Here is an 18661-nt window from a genome sequence, read left to right on the forward strand (position 1 = left end):
TTTTATGTTGTTCTATAAGCGAGCCGAAGTCGGCATCACATCTGATCACTAGGTGTCACTACAACGCTTAACATTTCACAATGATTAAATCAAAATTTCTAGAATTAATTGGGTGCCACGTTTAGATGAGACGCCCTTTGTAAAGTATTAAAGAATAGTTCTATTAACGAGAAATCAAATTAAAAACATTTGAATGGACTGTTAAAAAAAAGTTAAGCTGGCGATAAAATAAATGTTTGCATTGTTTTGAAAGGGGTTTATCTTTTTGCAGTAACTTCCTTTTTATTCATTAATTCACCACAAAAACATTTTCTCCCTCTGTAAAATGGTTGCAAAGTGTCTAGTGTACAATTATTAACTTATCAAAATGTACACCTGAGGACTAATGTGACGTATTAATAATAATCTATTAATGACATAACTACAAGTGATTTACCAACTTTTTCGGGGATGTATTAGAAATTGACACTAATATATGAAAGGCAGAACATGAAAAATTAGCCCTGTTTCCATCTTATTGTTTAATATAATCAAGTTTATCTTAGTCGCCCAATCAGTTCCTCAGCTTTACTGAAAACGTTAAATGATTTGTCGGCAACCACTGCACGTGATTAGTATATGATTTGTTAACCAATAACAAAAAAATGAGTTGGAGCTTACAGACTCTAAATTAAATTGTTCCAATAGATGTATAATACCACAATAGACACATGAACTTGTAATTTAAGAAGTTTATTGCATAATTATTTAATGATTTAAACATCAGCAAATGATGAGTACATGCAACAGTCTATTCATGCTGAGTTAGAGAGCACTTTGTTTAATAAAACATGTCGCCTGGCGAAACAGTCACCAACACTGTGGAGTACCACAAGAGCTTGAGTTGTAAATTGTATGCGTGAATTATCCAACTTAGCCAGTGATATTGAACTATACTTCATCCTTTTAGACTTCAAACCCAATGTATACTTGCATAGATTAACGTAAAACAAGAAAATAATACATCTGACTTCAAGGCGGTACAAAAATAATTCCTCTAAAAACAATTTGTGGGCCGTGCCACAGCTAAAGTCCTCCCACTGAGAAAAAAAGAAAAAGACAGCAGACCTGCAGGGGACACTGTTACGCAAACGTCGTCATTCCACTTTGGTAGTTAGGCTCTTCTCCACTTGGATACTGATGGTGTTAGCTTTCTAACTACTGCCACCACCACGCACGTCTGTCTCCACAGCTCTGAGTCTTTAAAGCGGGAACAGGTGAGCAGATGCCACTTTCCAACAGTCACTGGAGGCGGCCTCAGTTGGCCTGCTTGTGACCCAGCCTGAGGTCATAGGACACTATGTGGAAGTTGTCCCAGGCAAACAGCTTCCTCTGAGCCAGGTTATAGTCGACCATGGAGTTGTAGTGGTACTTGTTCCTGAAGGGGATGGCCACGGCCTTCCCCTCGCTGGTTGCGGTGTCGTACACGTGGTTGATGATGGCGTTGGGTGCAGCGTAGCTTGACACGGTGTACATCCTTCCGCAGATGATGAAGGAGTTGGCCACGGAGGTCTTCCTGATGTTGGTCTCCCAGCTCTTCTTCACCTCCAGGGTGTTTGGATCCAGCTGCGAGATCACAATGGCCCCCTTTGCTTTACTGGTGGAGTAGACGGCCCACAGCCCCTGCTCATCCACGGACAAGTCGATGTCCGTGTAGCCTCCCCAAGAGTAGGGATACTGGCCGTGGAAGCCAGCATGGGGAAGGTCACGGCGGGCCGCGGTGCTCTCAGAGGCAAGGTCGTAGCGGATGAGGGTGCGGCTACGACGTCTCTGATAGTAGAGAGAGCCTCGGTATATAGTGGCGCCGGTGCTCTCCACCAGCTCTGGCAACAGCAGGACCTGTCAGGGGCAAACAGGAGACAATAATAGGAATGACCTGGGATTTTTTGGCTTATTCCCATGGAAGAATATCAGCCACGTGACACCCACCTTGGACGGGAAGCCTTTAGAGAGTTGTTCCATGTCGTCGTACCCAAACAGCTGCCTGACCTCAGTGCCAATGGTGTCGATGCGCCAGACCATGCTGGGTCCATAAGGGGAGACGGCCTCAGGGTCCTGCATCCAGACACCGTATTTGCCTGCGATGTTGTCTGCTTTCCTATGAGTGACCGGCTCACCGACTGAAACCAACTCCCCGCAACCTGTGGGCAGGGAGGAGAGGAGACGTGAGAGGGCGAAGGATATTAAAGGCTACTGGGAACACACCAGAGGACTTTTTTGTTCAGACAGAATGTGAGGGAAGTTTTGAAAAGGCCGTGCAAATGCAAACCAATCCAATGGAAAGACAAACTTGGATGCAAGTTTGTGATTGGTGCAAATTGACGCAAAGGTGGGGAAGCGTGAGTCCAAAATGTTTCATTTTGATCAAAGAATTTGTACTCATGTTTGTGATTTATTAATCTGTGGTCAGGTTAAGTTCAGGTGTCCCAGAGATGACTGGTTATTGGGATTGGATCTAAGGTTGGGGAAAAGATAACGACCACTAAACCACAAGAAGGTCACACAGTCAGCGCTACACGGTGAAAGAGATCTACATGGGAATACAAGGGAATCCGTGAGCAGAGCAGAGGTGAGATGAATTCTTTATTTCTCGTGATGGAAGCAGGGACAGGTCCAGAGCGTTGTCTGAGTCACCACTGTCAGGGCAGCGGCTGCACTCCATCTCATCCTGAGCAGGAACTCTCCTCTGCTCTTCTCCTACTGGGAAGACGATAAGGCAAGGCTGTATATTTACCACTTCCCAAAATACACCCTTGCTCTCAGGTCCGGGACGTGGCTCCGGATTTAGGGTTTAGATAGGAATATGTTTTATAAATACACCTATTACCATGTAGCTTCTGTGTGGCACGGCCCCATCAGAGATTATATGACCTCACGTGGTGACTTAACGTGTCCTTACATGATTGGCCTGTCAATTAAACCTGCTGGAGGGGGAAAGAAACTGCCACTACATGAGCTATCATGACGTTTTGGTTAACTAGGTTTAACAGTCCATGTTAGAGGCGCTTTACTTTAACATTTACGAGATGCACACACAAATGGCCCCTCGTACATACAAATTGGCATCACTCTCTGATCTGGGCCCAAATGCTGCAGTATAAATAGCAGTATTTGCTTTGAGGCTGTCAGCAGGGGGGTGAGTGTCATGTTTGCAGGGTCAGATGGACAGAGGGGGAGAGGGGTGTGTGAGAGAGGTATGAGCTGGCAAGACTGGATTTTAAGAGGCTCATCCTTGAAAACTTAGGCTCCTTAACTACAAGTCATGTATTCTTTACATATTCCCTGATCATTTGTGAATTTGACATGTTTAAATGAAACGTTGTCACAGACAACTCCTCCGTGAAACTCTCGATGGAACATTGCTGTGCATCTTTGCAATAACGCCACGAATTGTCGGTCAATGGAACAGCGTGAGAGCGGCTGCAGGAAATGTGTGTCACGTTGTCGTGTGCATACGCCTGTGCGTTGTCATGCTTGCCAACAGACAAAAGTTGTTTGTTTGCAAGACATAGTGTAAACGCTGCTCCACAGCACAACTAGTGGTCAAAAACACCACCGTGCACCTTTAACTTGTGCATACAAGCAAATTAAGAACTTCATCATCAATGTTTTTCTGTTTTGAAATTGTTGTTTGGAATGCAAATTACTGACAGCATTCTCTGTCAGTAATTTGCATTACTGTTCTGTGATATGGCCATGAAAGATCAGAGTAAAACTGATCATCTCATTGCACAATGAACAGTCAAATGGTAAGAATCTACATTAAAATCTATGAAACTCAACTGCATTTTAACACTTATCTGATTTGTAATGAAGGCATATGGTTTCACATGGTTCATTGAGGGATGAATAATACATGCTGATATTACTGTATATTTCTAGTGATAACGCAACGGAGACCTGTGTTGTCCTCAGAGCCATCGGGAGCAGGAACCTCGGTCACCTCGGCCTTCAGCTCCTGGAAACTTGGTCCGTACTGCCACGCTGAGTCTGAGGCGGGGGAGAAAGTGGAGTGAGACAGAATAAAAGAGAAACAGCACGGTGGAGGTGATTCTGCAGAAAACCTGTCTCACCTCTCAAGCTGCTGCTGTCTCCCTGTCTGTTGGCCCTGGTCATCAGGTGAGACATCTGACTGGAGCCTTAACACACACACACACACACACACATGCACACACAGAGTTTCAGCATTTCATGTCACACACTTAAAATGCAGCACACAATGGTTTGCAGGGTGTTTGTGCACCCAAATGTGGCTCTGACAGTACTGACAGCAGGAAACAAACACCCCTGACTGGATTCCCAGCTGCTCTGGAGTCAGACAGTCGGTAGCCTGGTCGACCGTAACACACATAGGACACATTTGACACCCCGTCCAACCCCGACACTGTCAACTTCCCATCTACAAAACTTCAAACGAGCCGTTTGGCCGTTCTTCCCCTGTATCGCTGTCAGATATCAGCTTTCTCTTCTCTTCTCTTGTCTTCTCTTTCCTGATTTCCCCTTTGGCTCGCTCAGGAATGAATCACTGTGTGAAATAAACAGTGCCACACACTGTTTGAAAGCCATACACTCCCCTGAGGAGTATATATTGTTGTGTCAATATAAATAATCATTTATCATGGAAATGGATGTGGTGTGTGTTTGTGTATCTGTCTGCCCTGCGGGGGGTCTGGTGGTTTGTATGTGCGGGAACACGTGACTGCTGTTGCCCTCGCGTGTGCAGTGTCCAGTGATTTTCAGGCACATAAAGAGCCCTAATGATGCGGACGACATAAAACGTTAGCATCTGGGGGGCTGATGTTGATTCTGGACCATTGTTGAAGAGGAGCGGGAGGTTGGTAGTGGTGCAGATGACAAACACCAGTGACGTGGTGCGTTTTAAACAGAGAAAACATTTGCAAAAGGTAAAGGGTTAAGCTGATTTAAGCTCTTTTCTCTGTGCGTGCGTGCATGTGTGTGTGTGCGGGTGCAGGAGAATGCCAATAACCTCACAGAACGGACAGATCCTAATTCATCTAGGTGAGGTTTAATCTGTGGACACATCTGCCCAATCAACCCCTGCTAACAGAGTTCAGCAGAGCCGTTGAGTCTCATTTGGATCCACAGTTGGATCTAGCTGCTAGCCCATTACTGCCCTCCTGGTCTACTTTTAAAGTCATAAAACATAATTACTAAGTATCAGATGATATATTAAGAGAGGAAAGCGCTCATATAGGCCACAACCACTGATTGGTTTGTGAACTATAAGAATCTTCCTTCCTCTTTAATACGAACTTGCCAACATGCTTTGAACTTTATCCCCTCTGCTTCTGCATGTCTTCCTCTCACTATGATCTGTTCTACATCTGTCCGTCACACCGAGGGGCCCCCTCGGTGTATTTCCGTCTGCAGGTGCAAACCTGAGGAGCTCAGCAGATAAACCTGGAGTATGCAGGAGACGGAGTGTAGAGGTGATCCTAATGCAGAGTATGTCTGGTGAATAGAGCGTTGGCGGAGGATCTACTGCTGCTGGCGATCCGAGCTTTTACAAGCAATATACTCCTGAGAGCCAAGAGGGTAAACAGAGCAACGGCTTAACTGAGAAAAGAAAATGGGGGGATGGTGACCGACAAGAGGTGGTGTGTGAAAAGATGAGCGCTGAGGCTAATTAGACGGATGTTTGGCCAGTGCAAACACACAAAATACCGGAGCTTAACCTTGCTGGCTCCGAGATGACTCCCAACCTCTTTGGGGCCCTCTGACCCCTGGTGGCGTAATGTTCTCAGACTCAAGCCCTCTGCAGACCCTCACTTTAACCAGGCATGACCCACCAGGCGTCATCCAAAGCCCTGAGATCAGACTCAGGCACGGAATCACCACTTCCAGAGTGCGCATCGCATTTCAGCCACCCCTCCCCTCCCCTCCCGTCCCCCCGGCCGGGCTATTCGCACCCCGCTCACCACGCAGTGGGAAACACCAGTCGTAAACAAAGAAGGGCCTGCTCATAAATACTGAGCCGACCCCCTCTGGCCTGCCTCCATCACCCTCCAAATGTAGGCAGGAAACAGGAAGCAGGGAAACCTGAGACAAGTGTCTCTTTGGACCAATAGGGCAGCCAAAACATTGACAAGTGGGACACACACAAGTGCAAACATCACGCACACACAGTATTCCCCCTCTTTAATTTTCAAATGCAATTTGTGTGTGCAGTTATGGGGTCAGGAGGAATCTGAGCTTTATCACCTCTGCAGTGTACAGACACAGATACACACACGCGCGGGACCCCCAAGCATGTGCAATGCACTGGAATTTTGTGTGGCTCTATATACGCATGGTGTATATAGATGTCATCACTTCGCTGCCCCAATTAACCCATTATCCTTCATACACAGTCACCAAACACATATTTCATCAGAAGGACAGGCTGTCTGCAGGAAGTCAGAGCATCAAGCTGAACATCTTCATTGCAGGATTTATGGGGCACCTTTTTTATGTAACATAGGAAAATATAAGTAATTGAATATAGATATGCTGATCTAAAAGCTGTAAATGTATAAGAATAGAACATTTTCGAGTAAAAATAGTTTTCTATTTTAACATGTCATTAAGCTTTGCACATTTTTTGAATAGCTCATAAAGTGTGTGGTGGTGATGTGGAGTGTGTTGCATACCCCCTGCAGGTCTCATCAGGCCGCTGCTCTGCAGAGAGGGGTTGGGTGGCACCACGGGGGTCTGTGGAGGACAGGGTCTGCTCCTCAGCTTCTCCGTCTCCCTCCTCATCTCCTCCATCCTGCGCTGAAGACCCCCCAACTCCCTCTCCAGACGCTCCTTCTCCCCCTGCAGCAGGTTCCTCTCCCCCGTGGCCCGGTTCAGCGCCTCCTGAAGGTCAGACTGAGCCCTGGCTCCGGCCGCCTGAGGACCCCCAGTCTCCCCTCCTGTCAGACGGGACACCAGCACCTCCAGCAGGCCCAGTCTGGCCTTCAGACCCTCCATCTCTGGGCCCCCGGTCTGCGGGCAGCTGGACTCCACGGGGCTGGGTACAGTGAACGTGTACTGACAGCGCCCGGCTCGGTCGTTCCCTCTCCACAGAGCAGCTCTGTCCTGTGCATCAGCTCGCAGCAGAAGACCGCACATGCACAACAGGAGCAGGGGGAACATATTGGAGACACCCCTCGATACAGATTGGTTAAAGTTTACTTGAAAATCTCTCTATGAAGACTATTTTTCTGTCCAGCCTTCTTTATTTCTCAACTCGGAATTCTCCTCAAAAAAAAAATGTTTTCCCAACTCCCAATTTCGAGCGATGGCGTCTCTCTCAGGTATCTCTTGTGCTCCTGCTGTTGAGTGTTTCTTCTGTCCTCCGCTCTCTTGTTCCGTCGCTCCTCAGTGGACAGGTCTGTAACACTGAGCTCTCCTCAACTGCTCACAGATATTTATACAATCTGGTGGAGGCAGAAGGAGGGAAGAAGGGGAAGAGAGGAGAGGTGAAGGGGAGGGAGAGGAGGAAGAAGAGGGGGGGTTGGGGATCAGGGGCAAGTGTGTGTGTGTGTGTGTGTGTGTGTGTGTGTGTGTGTGTGTGTGTGTGTGTGTGTGTGTGTGTGTGTGTGTGTGTGTGATAAATGCTAGCTCTAGAGACAAAGGTTGTAATCAGGTAAACAACCCCAATGTAAGAGGCAAATTTTCAGATTTTATCTATACAAATTCAAATGTGGTAAAAAAAACATCCCCTTTTCACACAGGTTTAAGTCTGTTTGACTTTCCGCAGAACCCTTTTCTTAGATTCTGGAGTTCGGTACAACGGCTTGTTTTCAACATCCCCCCCCCCCCCCTTTCAGTGTCTTCATTTATTTGTTTTATCCGTACAAACGTGCCACGATATGCATGATGCAGTCACATATGTCTAGGGGAATTTGGCGAACATTTGGCCCCAGCATGGCTGGGGAAGCTGCGCCACGTCGGATACAATTACCTCCCGAGGAGCCGGTGTCTTCTTTCATATTGGTCGGGGGCCCTGAACGTGACGCAGGCAGCCAGAAGGGCCACCAACACAAGTCGATCGATGACCCGACATGGGAGCTGAGATTGGGGTTTGTTGTGTTTCCGGGCTGCGGACTCCACTCAGTCACACGCAGTTTTTAAATGTACATGTAACACAACATGAGTTTGCTGTCAGGGACCATCTGTATCTGCACTGACGTCCTTTCATTTGCTGCCTGGGAGGATTGGGCGCAGTCGGCCTCTTGTCCATCCTCTCTCGTCTCTCTGCTTTAACACAACATCACAGACACGCTGAGCCTCTCTGCTTTGAAACGCAGCCTCCGAGCCTCATGCAGCCATGTGATGCAATGGATGAGAGCTTGTTTATTGTCAGAGAGGCAGGAGGAAAGATTTGAGAGTGAGAAACTTGCTTCAAAGATACACGCCACCAGGCAGGTGTGCAGACACATGCACCTTCCAACTCCTCAACTTTACAGCTCTGAGATTACCCTCATATCCTGCCCCTTAGTGTGGGCCCTTTTGAATCTCTCCTGGCGTCTCCCCAAACACGCCTCCTCCTCGTGTCTCCTCACTTCTGTGTATGTTCAAACCCCCCATTCATCCATCTCTGCTGACCTGCCCGGCCACCCCGAACCCTAGAACATCACCTGACACAGAGGCGTCACTCCAGGGAGGCCAGAGGTCAAAGGTTGTCGAGGGGAAGGGGCCACAAGGTGAAGTGCGCAGACTCTTGAATCTTGACAACACATCTCTACTTGCAGGTCGATGCAGAGCTTCTCCTACGTCTGTCGGCACCTGAGATAGATATGTGGGTGAGGCAAACTTGTGATTGGTAGGACAGATTATTAACAAATGGCTAAATGAGGTACAGCATGTGGTGATTTAAACAACAATGAATTGTAATATTCATGGTACATCCTCTAACAGGAAATATCTCAACCGTGAGAAAGCGAAGAGAGGGAGGAAGGTGAACGCGCGACAAATGCGTAAGCAATGATCAGGTAGAGCATGCAAGAAGGACAAAGACCACATGTAAACAGATATGGGGGCATAAAGAGGCGAAAGGGTGGGGAGAGCAACACATGGGAAAGTAGAAGTGAGGAAGAGGAACGACTTCAAAGAGGGAAACATTGAGAAAAGGTCTAAAAATATCTATGAATCTAAGTATCATATGTAGATGGTCTGGATATTTATTCTCCCCTTCCTCCGGCTACTGACACATCCATCTCCTCCGCTCCCCGTCTCCACTGGACAGGGTGTGTGTGTGAGACTGACTAATGCTGGTTGGCGCGTTGTCCACTCGTCTCAATTGTGAGTTTATTTCACTTTTATATGTCTCATATAACCACTGCTATGCCCGGAATCTGAAGTCATCCAGAATGAGCTTCCACCGGAGGATCAAAACATCCTCGGCTGCCAGTGTGGGCGTGTCTGCAGAGGCAGAAAGGATAAAAGTGTCTCACAGTCTCACAGTCCACAAAAATAAAACCTGTTATGTTGTTATGTATTTCTTTTCTGTTGCTTATGGATGAACAAAGTTGGGATCAGAAGCAAAGTCAAACCTGTGTACACTGGTTTGCCCTTAAAGGAACATGGGTACAGAGGTCAGCAAGAGCTGCGACATTTATTTGTCGAACCAGAACTTTTACTTTGCAATCAATTTTTTTAATGATTTTGATTTCGATGATCATTCAACACTGTACCAGAAAGGCTCATGTAGAAAAACAGAAAAAGAAGAAAAAAAAAAGTGAGGCAAAGTCAAATCCTAACAAAAATGATGAAAGCTCAATAAAGGGACGGCCCTCCTCCCTCCAACACACCCACAATCCTGACATTGAGTTACTGCAGTGGTGTTTTGAGTTTAGTAGAAATGCCACTGATTCTTTGGCCCCATGCGTAGAGGCACACCACTGCTCCACATATGCAATATCCACACGTTAACATCTATGCATGAGGGGAAAGAGTATAAGGAGGTTTACAGCGAGCAGCCACCGGTTCTTTGGCTCTTAGAAAGAGAGAGACATTTTCAAGCTGGATAAGTCATTTTACTTTAAATATCAAAAAGGCGAGTCGGGGACAATAAATCTTGGGCAAGTTACCAGAAGCTGGCTACTGGAGGACACTTGTAAATAAGTTCTTATCTTTAATGGGACACCAAGTGCATGTTTTGTCAGTGGTGACTTTCATTTTAAGGTTTCGTTGCGTTAAATGCACTCTACCATTGAAATTAGGATGGATTTGCTGCCGAACAGGTTTTTCTGGAGATGAAAATGTTAGACCAGACTTGGTGCCAGTCAAATGTTGGGTCCAGTTCTGGTAGATCTGCCCTCTAATGAGTGTCTAATGCCAGGGGCCTGTAAGCATGCTGTCAAATTAACAAATATTCTAAAAACTAAGCCACTAGACCGTTATGGAAGTGGATGTGACGGACACCGTTGGCCGAACACAGTGGACGTTACCACCTTTCATTTCACTGCAACCGAACTCGACTCAGGCAACCAACCAATGGCACGCAGGCTATGTCAACACTTGAGCGAGCACTGCATGGGATTAAATTACCTCTTTATGTTCAGATTAAATTACCTCTTTATGTTCAAAGCTGAAATAAAGTGGTCACCCCCCTGCCACGTGCACCAGCACTGAGAGCGAGCTGGAAGGCCGTCTGCCATAGATCAATGAATTTAAAAGACCTCTGTGGGCCAATTTAATTTCTACTCCCTCAGAAGGGTCTGTGCAGAGCAAATGGCAGAGCTGTCCGTGTGTGTCTGCGTCCACTGTCCTGTGAAGGCGAGAGCAGCGTGCCTGTCAGAACAATAACGCCTCACGGGCTCCAGTCCCTGCTACTTTAGTGCCATCTTGGGACGCCACGCTGTCAGTAAAATAACAGACCGATAAAACCGATAAAAAGAGAGGAGATAAAAGAAAAGCTCAGGAGCTCCGAGGAATACGAGGAAATCCAGAGTGGTCAAATCTGGAGGGCACAGCATGACGATTAGCTTTCCCCTCTTCACCTCCAGTTGTCCGTCTTCCTATCAAGCCCACTCTGCCTCCTCGGTTTCTCCTCACTGTTCTTTTACGATTCAGTCAATAAGTTCATACCAGACCGAGGCCCCTTTAAAATCACTTTATTCCAGAGCAAAAAAGGACCAATATATCACAGTCTCCCAATTGCAGTGCCAGAATATTGTACATCATTACAGGATCAATATTTACAGCTAAAATAAATTACGTTAAAAAAAATAAAATGACAAAATGTATTACTGTATTATAATCCAGACACAAAGACGCCTAATGTTTGTTTCACAGTTTTTTTTTCCATACAGTCTTAAACTTGCATCACTTAAATGAACCTTCTTTAAATTAAACGTGACAGTACAGAGAGACGAACCGTCCCCGTCGGCGGCGAATGGAATACCAGCATCCGTACAGAGCACCACACTGAGCCACCAGCAGAAACAGGAACTTAAAAAAATAGTGAAGAAGAAACGGTATTAAAACCAGAATACAACCGTCTGCAGAGGGAGAGACAGTTTAATGTCCCTAGGAGGAAAGTAGGACAGCCGTGACCAAACCCTCCCAGAGCTCAGCAGGAGGGGGAAGGTGAGAGGTGGTAAAGGAGACATTCATAACCTGGACGTTTTGGTTTAACATGGTCCTGCTGTACAGTATAAGAAACTATAAGGAAGCAGGTGGAAATTGAAAATTTATGGAGGTAAGAATGCTAGAAAAGCAGAATGTTGCCTGAACAGATCGCGTTCCCTTCTAGTGCCTATTCACATGAGGAGTGTGATGAGGAGTCTGTCAGTTAGCCTTTCTGATGATTCGAGCACGCCACCTTCGATAAACCTCAGATGTCCCAGGCCTCGTGTCAGACAGAAGAAATGTCAAACGCTTTCATTGTCGGAGCAAGGGAGCCCAAAGGGAATCATGGGAAGACATCTGAGGTTCATCGGATCGTTGTTACAGCATCTTTCGATCTTAGCAGACTCAGATCAGCTAAAGGCATGGATCGCCTGCCTTTACAGTATCTATCTATATGATGTAATGTGCAGGACCTGGAGTTCCCCTGTCATCAAAGCAAAGCCAGGGCCTCACATGTATGATATGATATGTACCATGGAATGGACCAATCCTTCACGTTTGACTCAAGGGCAGAGAGTCAGCCTTTTCTCCAACACTGCATTAAAATATCTCCCCCATTCCTCCCCAGCCGTGTTCCCTTTCTGCAGCTAAGTTTCGAGACAGGGATCTGACCGAGCCTTAGTGCTGATCTCACAGTAGATCTTAGAAGAAAACCAACAGTGAGGTCTGAACTAAGGGCAGGTTGAGGTCAGATCCCTTAGGGCACACTGGCTAATAGTGAGGAGGAGATGGGAGGTTGGCTGGCAGCCCCTAGCTGGAGAGGAGAGAGGAAGAGGGAGGCTCCTCCTCCTCCTCAGACACTAGCGATATCGCAGGATCACTGGTACTGGAGAATGAGAACAAAGAGAAAGATTATTTTTTGAGAAGTTAAGCACATTATGTAATTTCAAACTGTGCTGGGGCGTTTGGTGTCCAACTCACCGATGATAATAAGCAGGAGAGCAACCACCACCAAGGCAATGATCATCTTCATCTGTGGAACAAGTGATGCACATTAAATCATCCCTCGCAAAACTAAGCATCTCTGACACTGGACGCACACACGCACGCACGCACGCATGCACGCACACACACACGCACACACACACGCACACACTCGCAATCAGCCCACCTTCGTGTCTCTCCACCACATCCTCCTGTGCAGCTGTTTGGCTCGGCTACTGAAGGCAGATGCATTGTCCGAAAGGCTCTCTGGGGGCGTCACGTGACCGCAGCAAAGATAATTACACATGAATAGAAAGAGAGAAGGAAGAAAAAAAACACATCTGTTAATCAGCAAGTAAACAGTGAATGAGCTATTGTTTTCACTTTGATGCAGCATAAGGTTCCTCAGACTGTGTGGCCCCGTGTTGTGCATGTGCGGTGGTGAGGTGTTGTTATGTAACGCCTGGCCTCCGCTGGTGAGATCACTCCCATGGTTTCTCACATGTTAACTCTATTGACGTGAAAATGTTGAACAACAAGTTACCAAAATGAATCACCTCCAAGCAAAAACACATTTCCTCCAGCCTCCTCCCTTCTCTGCTTCTTGTGAGATCCCTCTCTACATTGCTCGCACACACACACCCACCCACCCACCCACCCACCCACCCACCCACACACACACACACACACACACACACACACACACACACACACACACACACACACACACACACACACACACACACACACACACACACACACACACACACACACACACACACACACACACACACACACACACACACACACACACACACACACCTCCGTCTCTCTGTTTCTTGGATACAGTTGTTGGCTTGATGTTTATGCACACTAACAGGAAGGTTACAGCTCCTTAGCGTGCGGCGCTCTACTCGTGCAAGCCCCCTGTCCCTCTTTAGGGCCTTTGTGTCTGTCATCTGTCTGCAGTTTCCATGTCTATGTGCCTTTTAACGACCTGTCGCTTCTACAAAGAGAAGCACCAGGACGAGTCTCCTGAGGAGAAGCTTGTTAATCCTTATTTTAACGACGGGGCTACCTGCACATGGGTCGGAGAGCCGACTGCAGAGGTCAATCACATGATATTAAATTGCTCACGTTAAAAATCGACTATTTAGAACTACACATGCTGTAGAGACACACAATCCTAAAGACACACACAGAGACAAATGTGTTCCAGATGTGCATCATTGTCTTGGTTGGCTGGTGGACATGACAGAGACGAGCAGTTACACAACATCTGTGTGGATCATGTCATCATGAGGCCTTCTTGGCTCTCGTCTCTTCATCAGTGGAAGAGAAGAGGAGGAAGAGCCTGTGCGTGTCCCGCTGAAAGCCAAGCATGTGTGTGAAGCCGAGCAACAGAGTGAGCATATTTCACACACTGATTAGTGGAGTTGTGTGAATGAGAGTTTACAGTACACACACACACACACACACACACACAGTCCCGGTGTGACTTACCTGACTTGTCCTGCAGGTCGTCGAGACGTTCGCCTCTCTCAATCACTTTAGAGATGTTCTCCTGCATCACATCAATCACTTCGTCAACCTGCGACTGCACCCTACGGATGCAGGTTGGTTTGAGACAGAATCATGGATGAGAGAAATGGATCAAGAATTGTGAAATTTGCTGAATTTGTCAAGGATTTATTTATTATTTTTTATCCCTCCATGACATCAGCAACTGTGGCCAATAAAAAAGGTGGAGCGGTTCGCAAGGGCGGTATTAAACAAAGGAATGAGTTTTCTTGAAACGATGATCACATTATCCAGACAAGCACCATTTCACTCTCTGTGTTTGGACTTCCGCTCTATTTCTCTGTGAAGGCAGCAATAATTAAACATGAAACGGCATCAGGACCTGGGGGGGGGGGGGGGGCAGCTGCCACAGACACACATTAACACACTTTGGGGCCTGACCTCCGGGGTTCAGGTTCAGACACAGAGGTGAGAAGCCCTGTGCTTACGACATTCCTGGAATCGGTAATGATTGGCATCTAGTTTCATGCGCTCACAACATTGACAAATTGTACGGTATGTAGGGAGCGAGGAGACACATCTCCGGGTGCCAGACTGCGTCAACAATGACCTCCTCTGTTCTCTAGCCGTCTGTACCTGGAGGTTGATGTGGAAAGAGGGTGCAGACGGACGGAAGTGTCCTGTGGAAGGTTTCGCAACAACCCGCACATGGCCGTTTCTCTTACACAATCCGCTAGTAACTACGACTTCTGGTAAACATGACGGGCCGCGGTTACATAACACCAACACCAAAACTTAAGAGCGCTGGTTATACAGCTCTGACCTCGGGGCAGTTAGCTGCACGGAGGAATGTGTTTGTACTTACTGCTTGATTTTATCGTTTTGAGGTCCAAACCTGGGTCCCGTGGGCCCTCTCCTGGAAAACACACATAGACCAAGACAAAGTTACCAATTTAAAGTAGGAATTCATAAGTGAATCATCAATTTTCGTTGATTGTGACTCTGCAGCGTAAACTTTAAATATGTTTGATCTATTGTTGTTCTAATAACATAAAAGTGCCAAAATAAAAGATATCCTTACAGAAAGAAGTCTTCCTCCTCATCAGAGTCCTCTTCCAGCAGGTTCCTCTGTGAAAGATGAAAAGGTCCCAGGTCAAATGAGGATAAACTCTGGATATTGAATATCTCCTGTCTCCTATTCAGAGAATATCTTGTGAGGGGAACTGGGACCACTGAGGCAGTGGAAGAAGTAGAAAGAAAAAGAAATAAACTGTTCTGGGGCCAGTGTCTGATCCACCAAACTGATCGTCACACCAGTCCACATTTGCTCTGGCATTTCAACTAGTGTGGTTGAATCTTTTTTAGGATTTCTGTGATGATAATATCACCGTGCCACCTACAGCATGTCATCGAGTCCTTGGTTGTGGACAAAGACTGAGGTATTTAGGGGCTTGATATACGTGTTCGTCAGAGTACACTCCTGGCACTCACACAACCAGTGACGCTGTCAGGGAGACATAAAACTGACTCCACTGACTCCTGCAGATGCCACATAGCTGAACAGATGCTTTTTCTATCTGTCTTCAGAAGGCACACACTGTAGGTCTAAATGTACCATCATCAGTATAGTGCACTTATGATATGATGGCTAAACAATAAATATCTCCTGTCTATGCTGTGCTGCTTGCCAACGCTCAATAAAGAGGAAATGTCGTGGATGCCGTGTTATGTGGACAGCTACCACTCCAACATAGACATTTATTTTCTAGTAAATACACCACCCATCTGCCATGAAGCTGAGGGGATGGTGGCCACGTGATCATAAAGAACTTTATAAGCTGAGGCACTAACAGTCTCCTTCTGTACAGCCTCTGTCTCTCTTTCCACTGGGAAACATGAGGGGAACTGTTAGCAATTACCACGGGACAGGAGGTAGAGCACCGTTGGGTGGAAGGGATCATTTTGTTCTCCCCGTAAGCTTACCTTTGATCCCAGCTCAACACAAAAGCGAACAAGATGGCACAGAGGAAACAAAAGGACTAAACAAAGTAAAGAGTCAGCGAGAGGACAAGGGGGGTTGGAGCTGGGCGGGAGGGGATTTCTCTCTGATTAAGACCAGATATTTGGCCACAGGAGTTTCTTCACTTCACCCTCCTTGAACCCCCCCCCCCCCCCCCCCCCCCCCCCCCCATTCTTTTTTATTTTTCCCTCAGTTTTTTTCCACTATTATTATTATCATTTTGATGAACTAAATATCTTGCAGCAAATTCTGCATCTTCAAACAGCAGTTGTTTTCATTCAACTATAATAGATGTTTTGACTGCAAAGTCACAGCACTGTCCAATGTAAGAGACTCTTCAAAGACATATCTGCATTCATGTTTCTGGATATGAAAACTTAGCAGAATAAAGAATGAAGTAAATATGTTATATTTACATTCAAAGTAAAGAAATTATGTTTATTTTCTAAATTATTTTCAAGTTCTATATATCTGTACTTGTGTTTTATTTTTAATTTGAGTAAAGTGTATTGTTAAAATGTAAAATAACAATAAATGAATTCTTTTTTTAATTTGATATATATTAGTATCTGAAAATGTTTTACTCTATAATATCATTATTGGTGTAAGCCCCCCCCGAAATCCATATTGGTCAGGCTCTTAACCAATGTACATCACTTATAGTTAGAGTGGTCCTGAATCATCACATACATTTACGGGATTATTTCTGCAACGATCCCCAGCCTGGCGGCTTTCCACCTTATCTGACTCTGTTTACAAATCACTATCCGCAGCCTTCTGTCGATGGCGTTTGGCAAAACCCCTCCGAACCCCCCGAACACCAGCTCTCCCCCCATCTGTGTCTCACCCTCTCACTGCGGATAGATCCCGTGACCTCGTCGTCATTGAGGTGTCGTTTAAACTTGGGGGGCATGGTGGCTTCAGGCTGCTCCTCCCGATCTGGCTCCCTCTGCAACAGGGAGGGAGAAGTTTAGTTAGGGTCGGAGGCATTGTGGGACAACTTGAACACTGACAGTCAGACACTGCACTGAGCCACAATGGTCCTGTTGCACTTTTGTGGTACACATGGTGGCGGCATGATGAATGAGAGACCTTCTATACTATGGTATGTGGAAGTTAGTAATTTGAGTTACAGGCATGACTGCAGCCAGATCTCGCCTGGGAGCAGAACATGTGGCACAGAAGGCAAAATGTATGAGTTGAGGGAAATGCTACCATCATTACAACGATATCCACTCATACATTAATGACTGCATAAAAGAGACTAGTCATCGTCAAGCCATCTGAGGAAGACTCTGCCTGTTAGAACCAGCTGACTTTCTTTCATTTGCTCTGCGAGTCCTATGTCCTTAAGTGTCTCTTCCAGTATGCCTGCTGTCTGTGATTCATATCTGGTCAGTTCAAATTAAAAACATATCCTATTCGGATGTATACGTTCCTGTAATGTGTGAGCAGACAGTGAGTCTCGCTGGCTACTTTATGAAAGGAAATGTCCTCATTGCTCTGCGATGTGGAAAACAGAATGTTCTTCCATTCCAAACACCCCCCCCCCCCCCGAGTCTGTGTCGGCGTCTTCCATGTTCCACACAGTGGGACAAAACACAACAGTGCCTCTGCGACGCGACACTGAACACGGATCCTCATCAGGGGGGAAACACAGCAGTCGTACTCATCATCACACACTAACGTTCAGTCCAACAACACAGCTTATACCATTGAATCCAGCTCAGTCGGACACGGTGGCTTTTCTCAGCAGCGTCGCTTTCTGGCACTGCTGTAGGAAAAAGGCCCGTTCAGAGGCCAGGAGGAGAGGAGAGGAGGTTTCCAGAGGACAGAGGAGAAGAGAGGCAGGGGGACAAGACTCTGTCCGGAGCAGTGGCAGCATGAAGAGACACAAAGAGAAAGAGAGGAAGCCAGGTCTAACATATTAGGGCTGCAGGAAGAAAAAAAGAAACAGCAAGACTAAAATTCAAGAGAGAAAATGAACCAGGAATTGAATGAATGAATTCAAATGAAAGGGGATACGTGATGTCTGATAGGTCTAACAAGATGCTGCCTCCACTGAGCCATGTGCTGTGGTTTTGACCTCTGGTGTGAGGACGAGAGGAAACTCCTCAGAGGGAAGAGAATGAAGAGAGAACCAAGCTAACTGTTATTACATCATAGCCACTAGCAGTCAGCCACAGCGGTTGAGCTGCGTATTAGCCTGAATCACAAAGCGGTCCGCCACACCCCCAGTCCCCCGCCTCGCCCCCGTGGTTCGAGAGGAAAGAGGACCGAGTTCACGACGAGCTCATGTTTGGGGCTGTTCTCAGTCGGGGCCGCTTTGGCTCGTTGACAAAGCGGAGCCCAGATAAGCTAAGCTAATGATGCTAAGGTGGCTAGTTACCTGCTGCTCGGTGTCGGCGAGCACAGACACACGCGGAGAGCGGGGCGCCGGTCCGGTCCAGTCCGGTCCAGTCCGGTCCGGTCCGGGGGGGTTCCGAGGTTTGACGTGGCTTTTGTCACGGGTTCATCTCATTCATTTCAAACGCTGCG

At 46.7% G+C, this 18661-nt stretch overlaps 2 protein-coding genes across 3 annotated transcripts; both read right to left on the reverse strand.

Annotated features, from left to right (window-relative positions):
• Positions 1-716: 716 nt before the first annotated feature.
• On the reverse strand, positions 717-7436 carry myoc (myocilin). Its single transcript, XM_035648451.2, has 5 exons — positions 6690-7436; positions 4113-4178; positions 3940-4029; positions 1969-2180; positions 717-1878 (listed from the first exon to the last, which is right to left on the reverse strand). Exons 1-5 carry the CDS (start codon positions 7174-7176, stop codon positions 1297-1299), a joined length of 1437 nt encoding a protein of 478 aa, XP_035504344.1. The 5' UTR covers positions 7177-7436; the 3' UTR covers positions 717-1296.
• Positions 7437-11125: 3689 nt separating this feature from the next.
• Positions 11126-18655, reverse strand: vamp4 (vesicle-associated membrane protein 4). 2 transcript variants are annotated; one of them, XM_035648411.2, is made up of 9 exons: positions 18513-18648; positions 17837-17986; positions 16971-17072; positions 15185-15231; positions 14969-15019; positions 14086-14186; positions 12770-12849; positions 12580-12631; positions 11126-12484 (listed from the first exon to the last, which is right to left on the reverse strand). In XM_035648411.2, the coding sequence occupies exons 2-9, from the start codon at positions 17837-17839 to the stop codon at positions 12459-12461; spliced, it is 462 nt and encodes a 153-aa protein (XP_035504304.1). In that variant the 5' UTR covers positions 17840-17986; positions 18513-18648; the 3' UTR covers positions 11126-12458. The 2 variants fall into 2 exon arrangements, with proteins under 2 accessions (XP_035504304.1, XP_035504305.1); XM_035648412.2 differs by lacking the exon at positions 17837-17986 and having other exon boundaries at positions 18513-18655.
• Between the last annotated feature and the right edge of the window lie 6 nt (positions 18656-18661).

The sequence above is a fragment of the Scophthalmus maximus genome, chromosome 13 (assembly GCF_022379125.1).
Source record: "Scophthalmus maximus strain ysfricsl-2021 chromosome 13, ASM2237912v1, whole genome shotgun sequence".
Classification (NCBI taxonomy): domain Eukaryota; kingdom Metazoa; phylum Chordata; class Actinopteri; order Pleuronectiformes; family Scophthalmidae; genus Scophthalmus; species Scophthalmus maximus.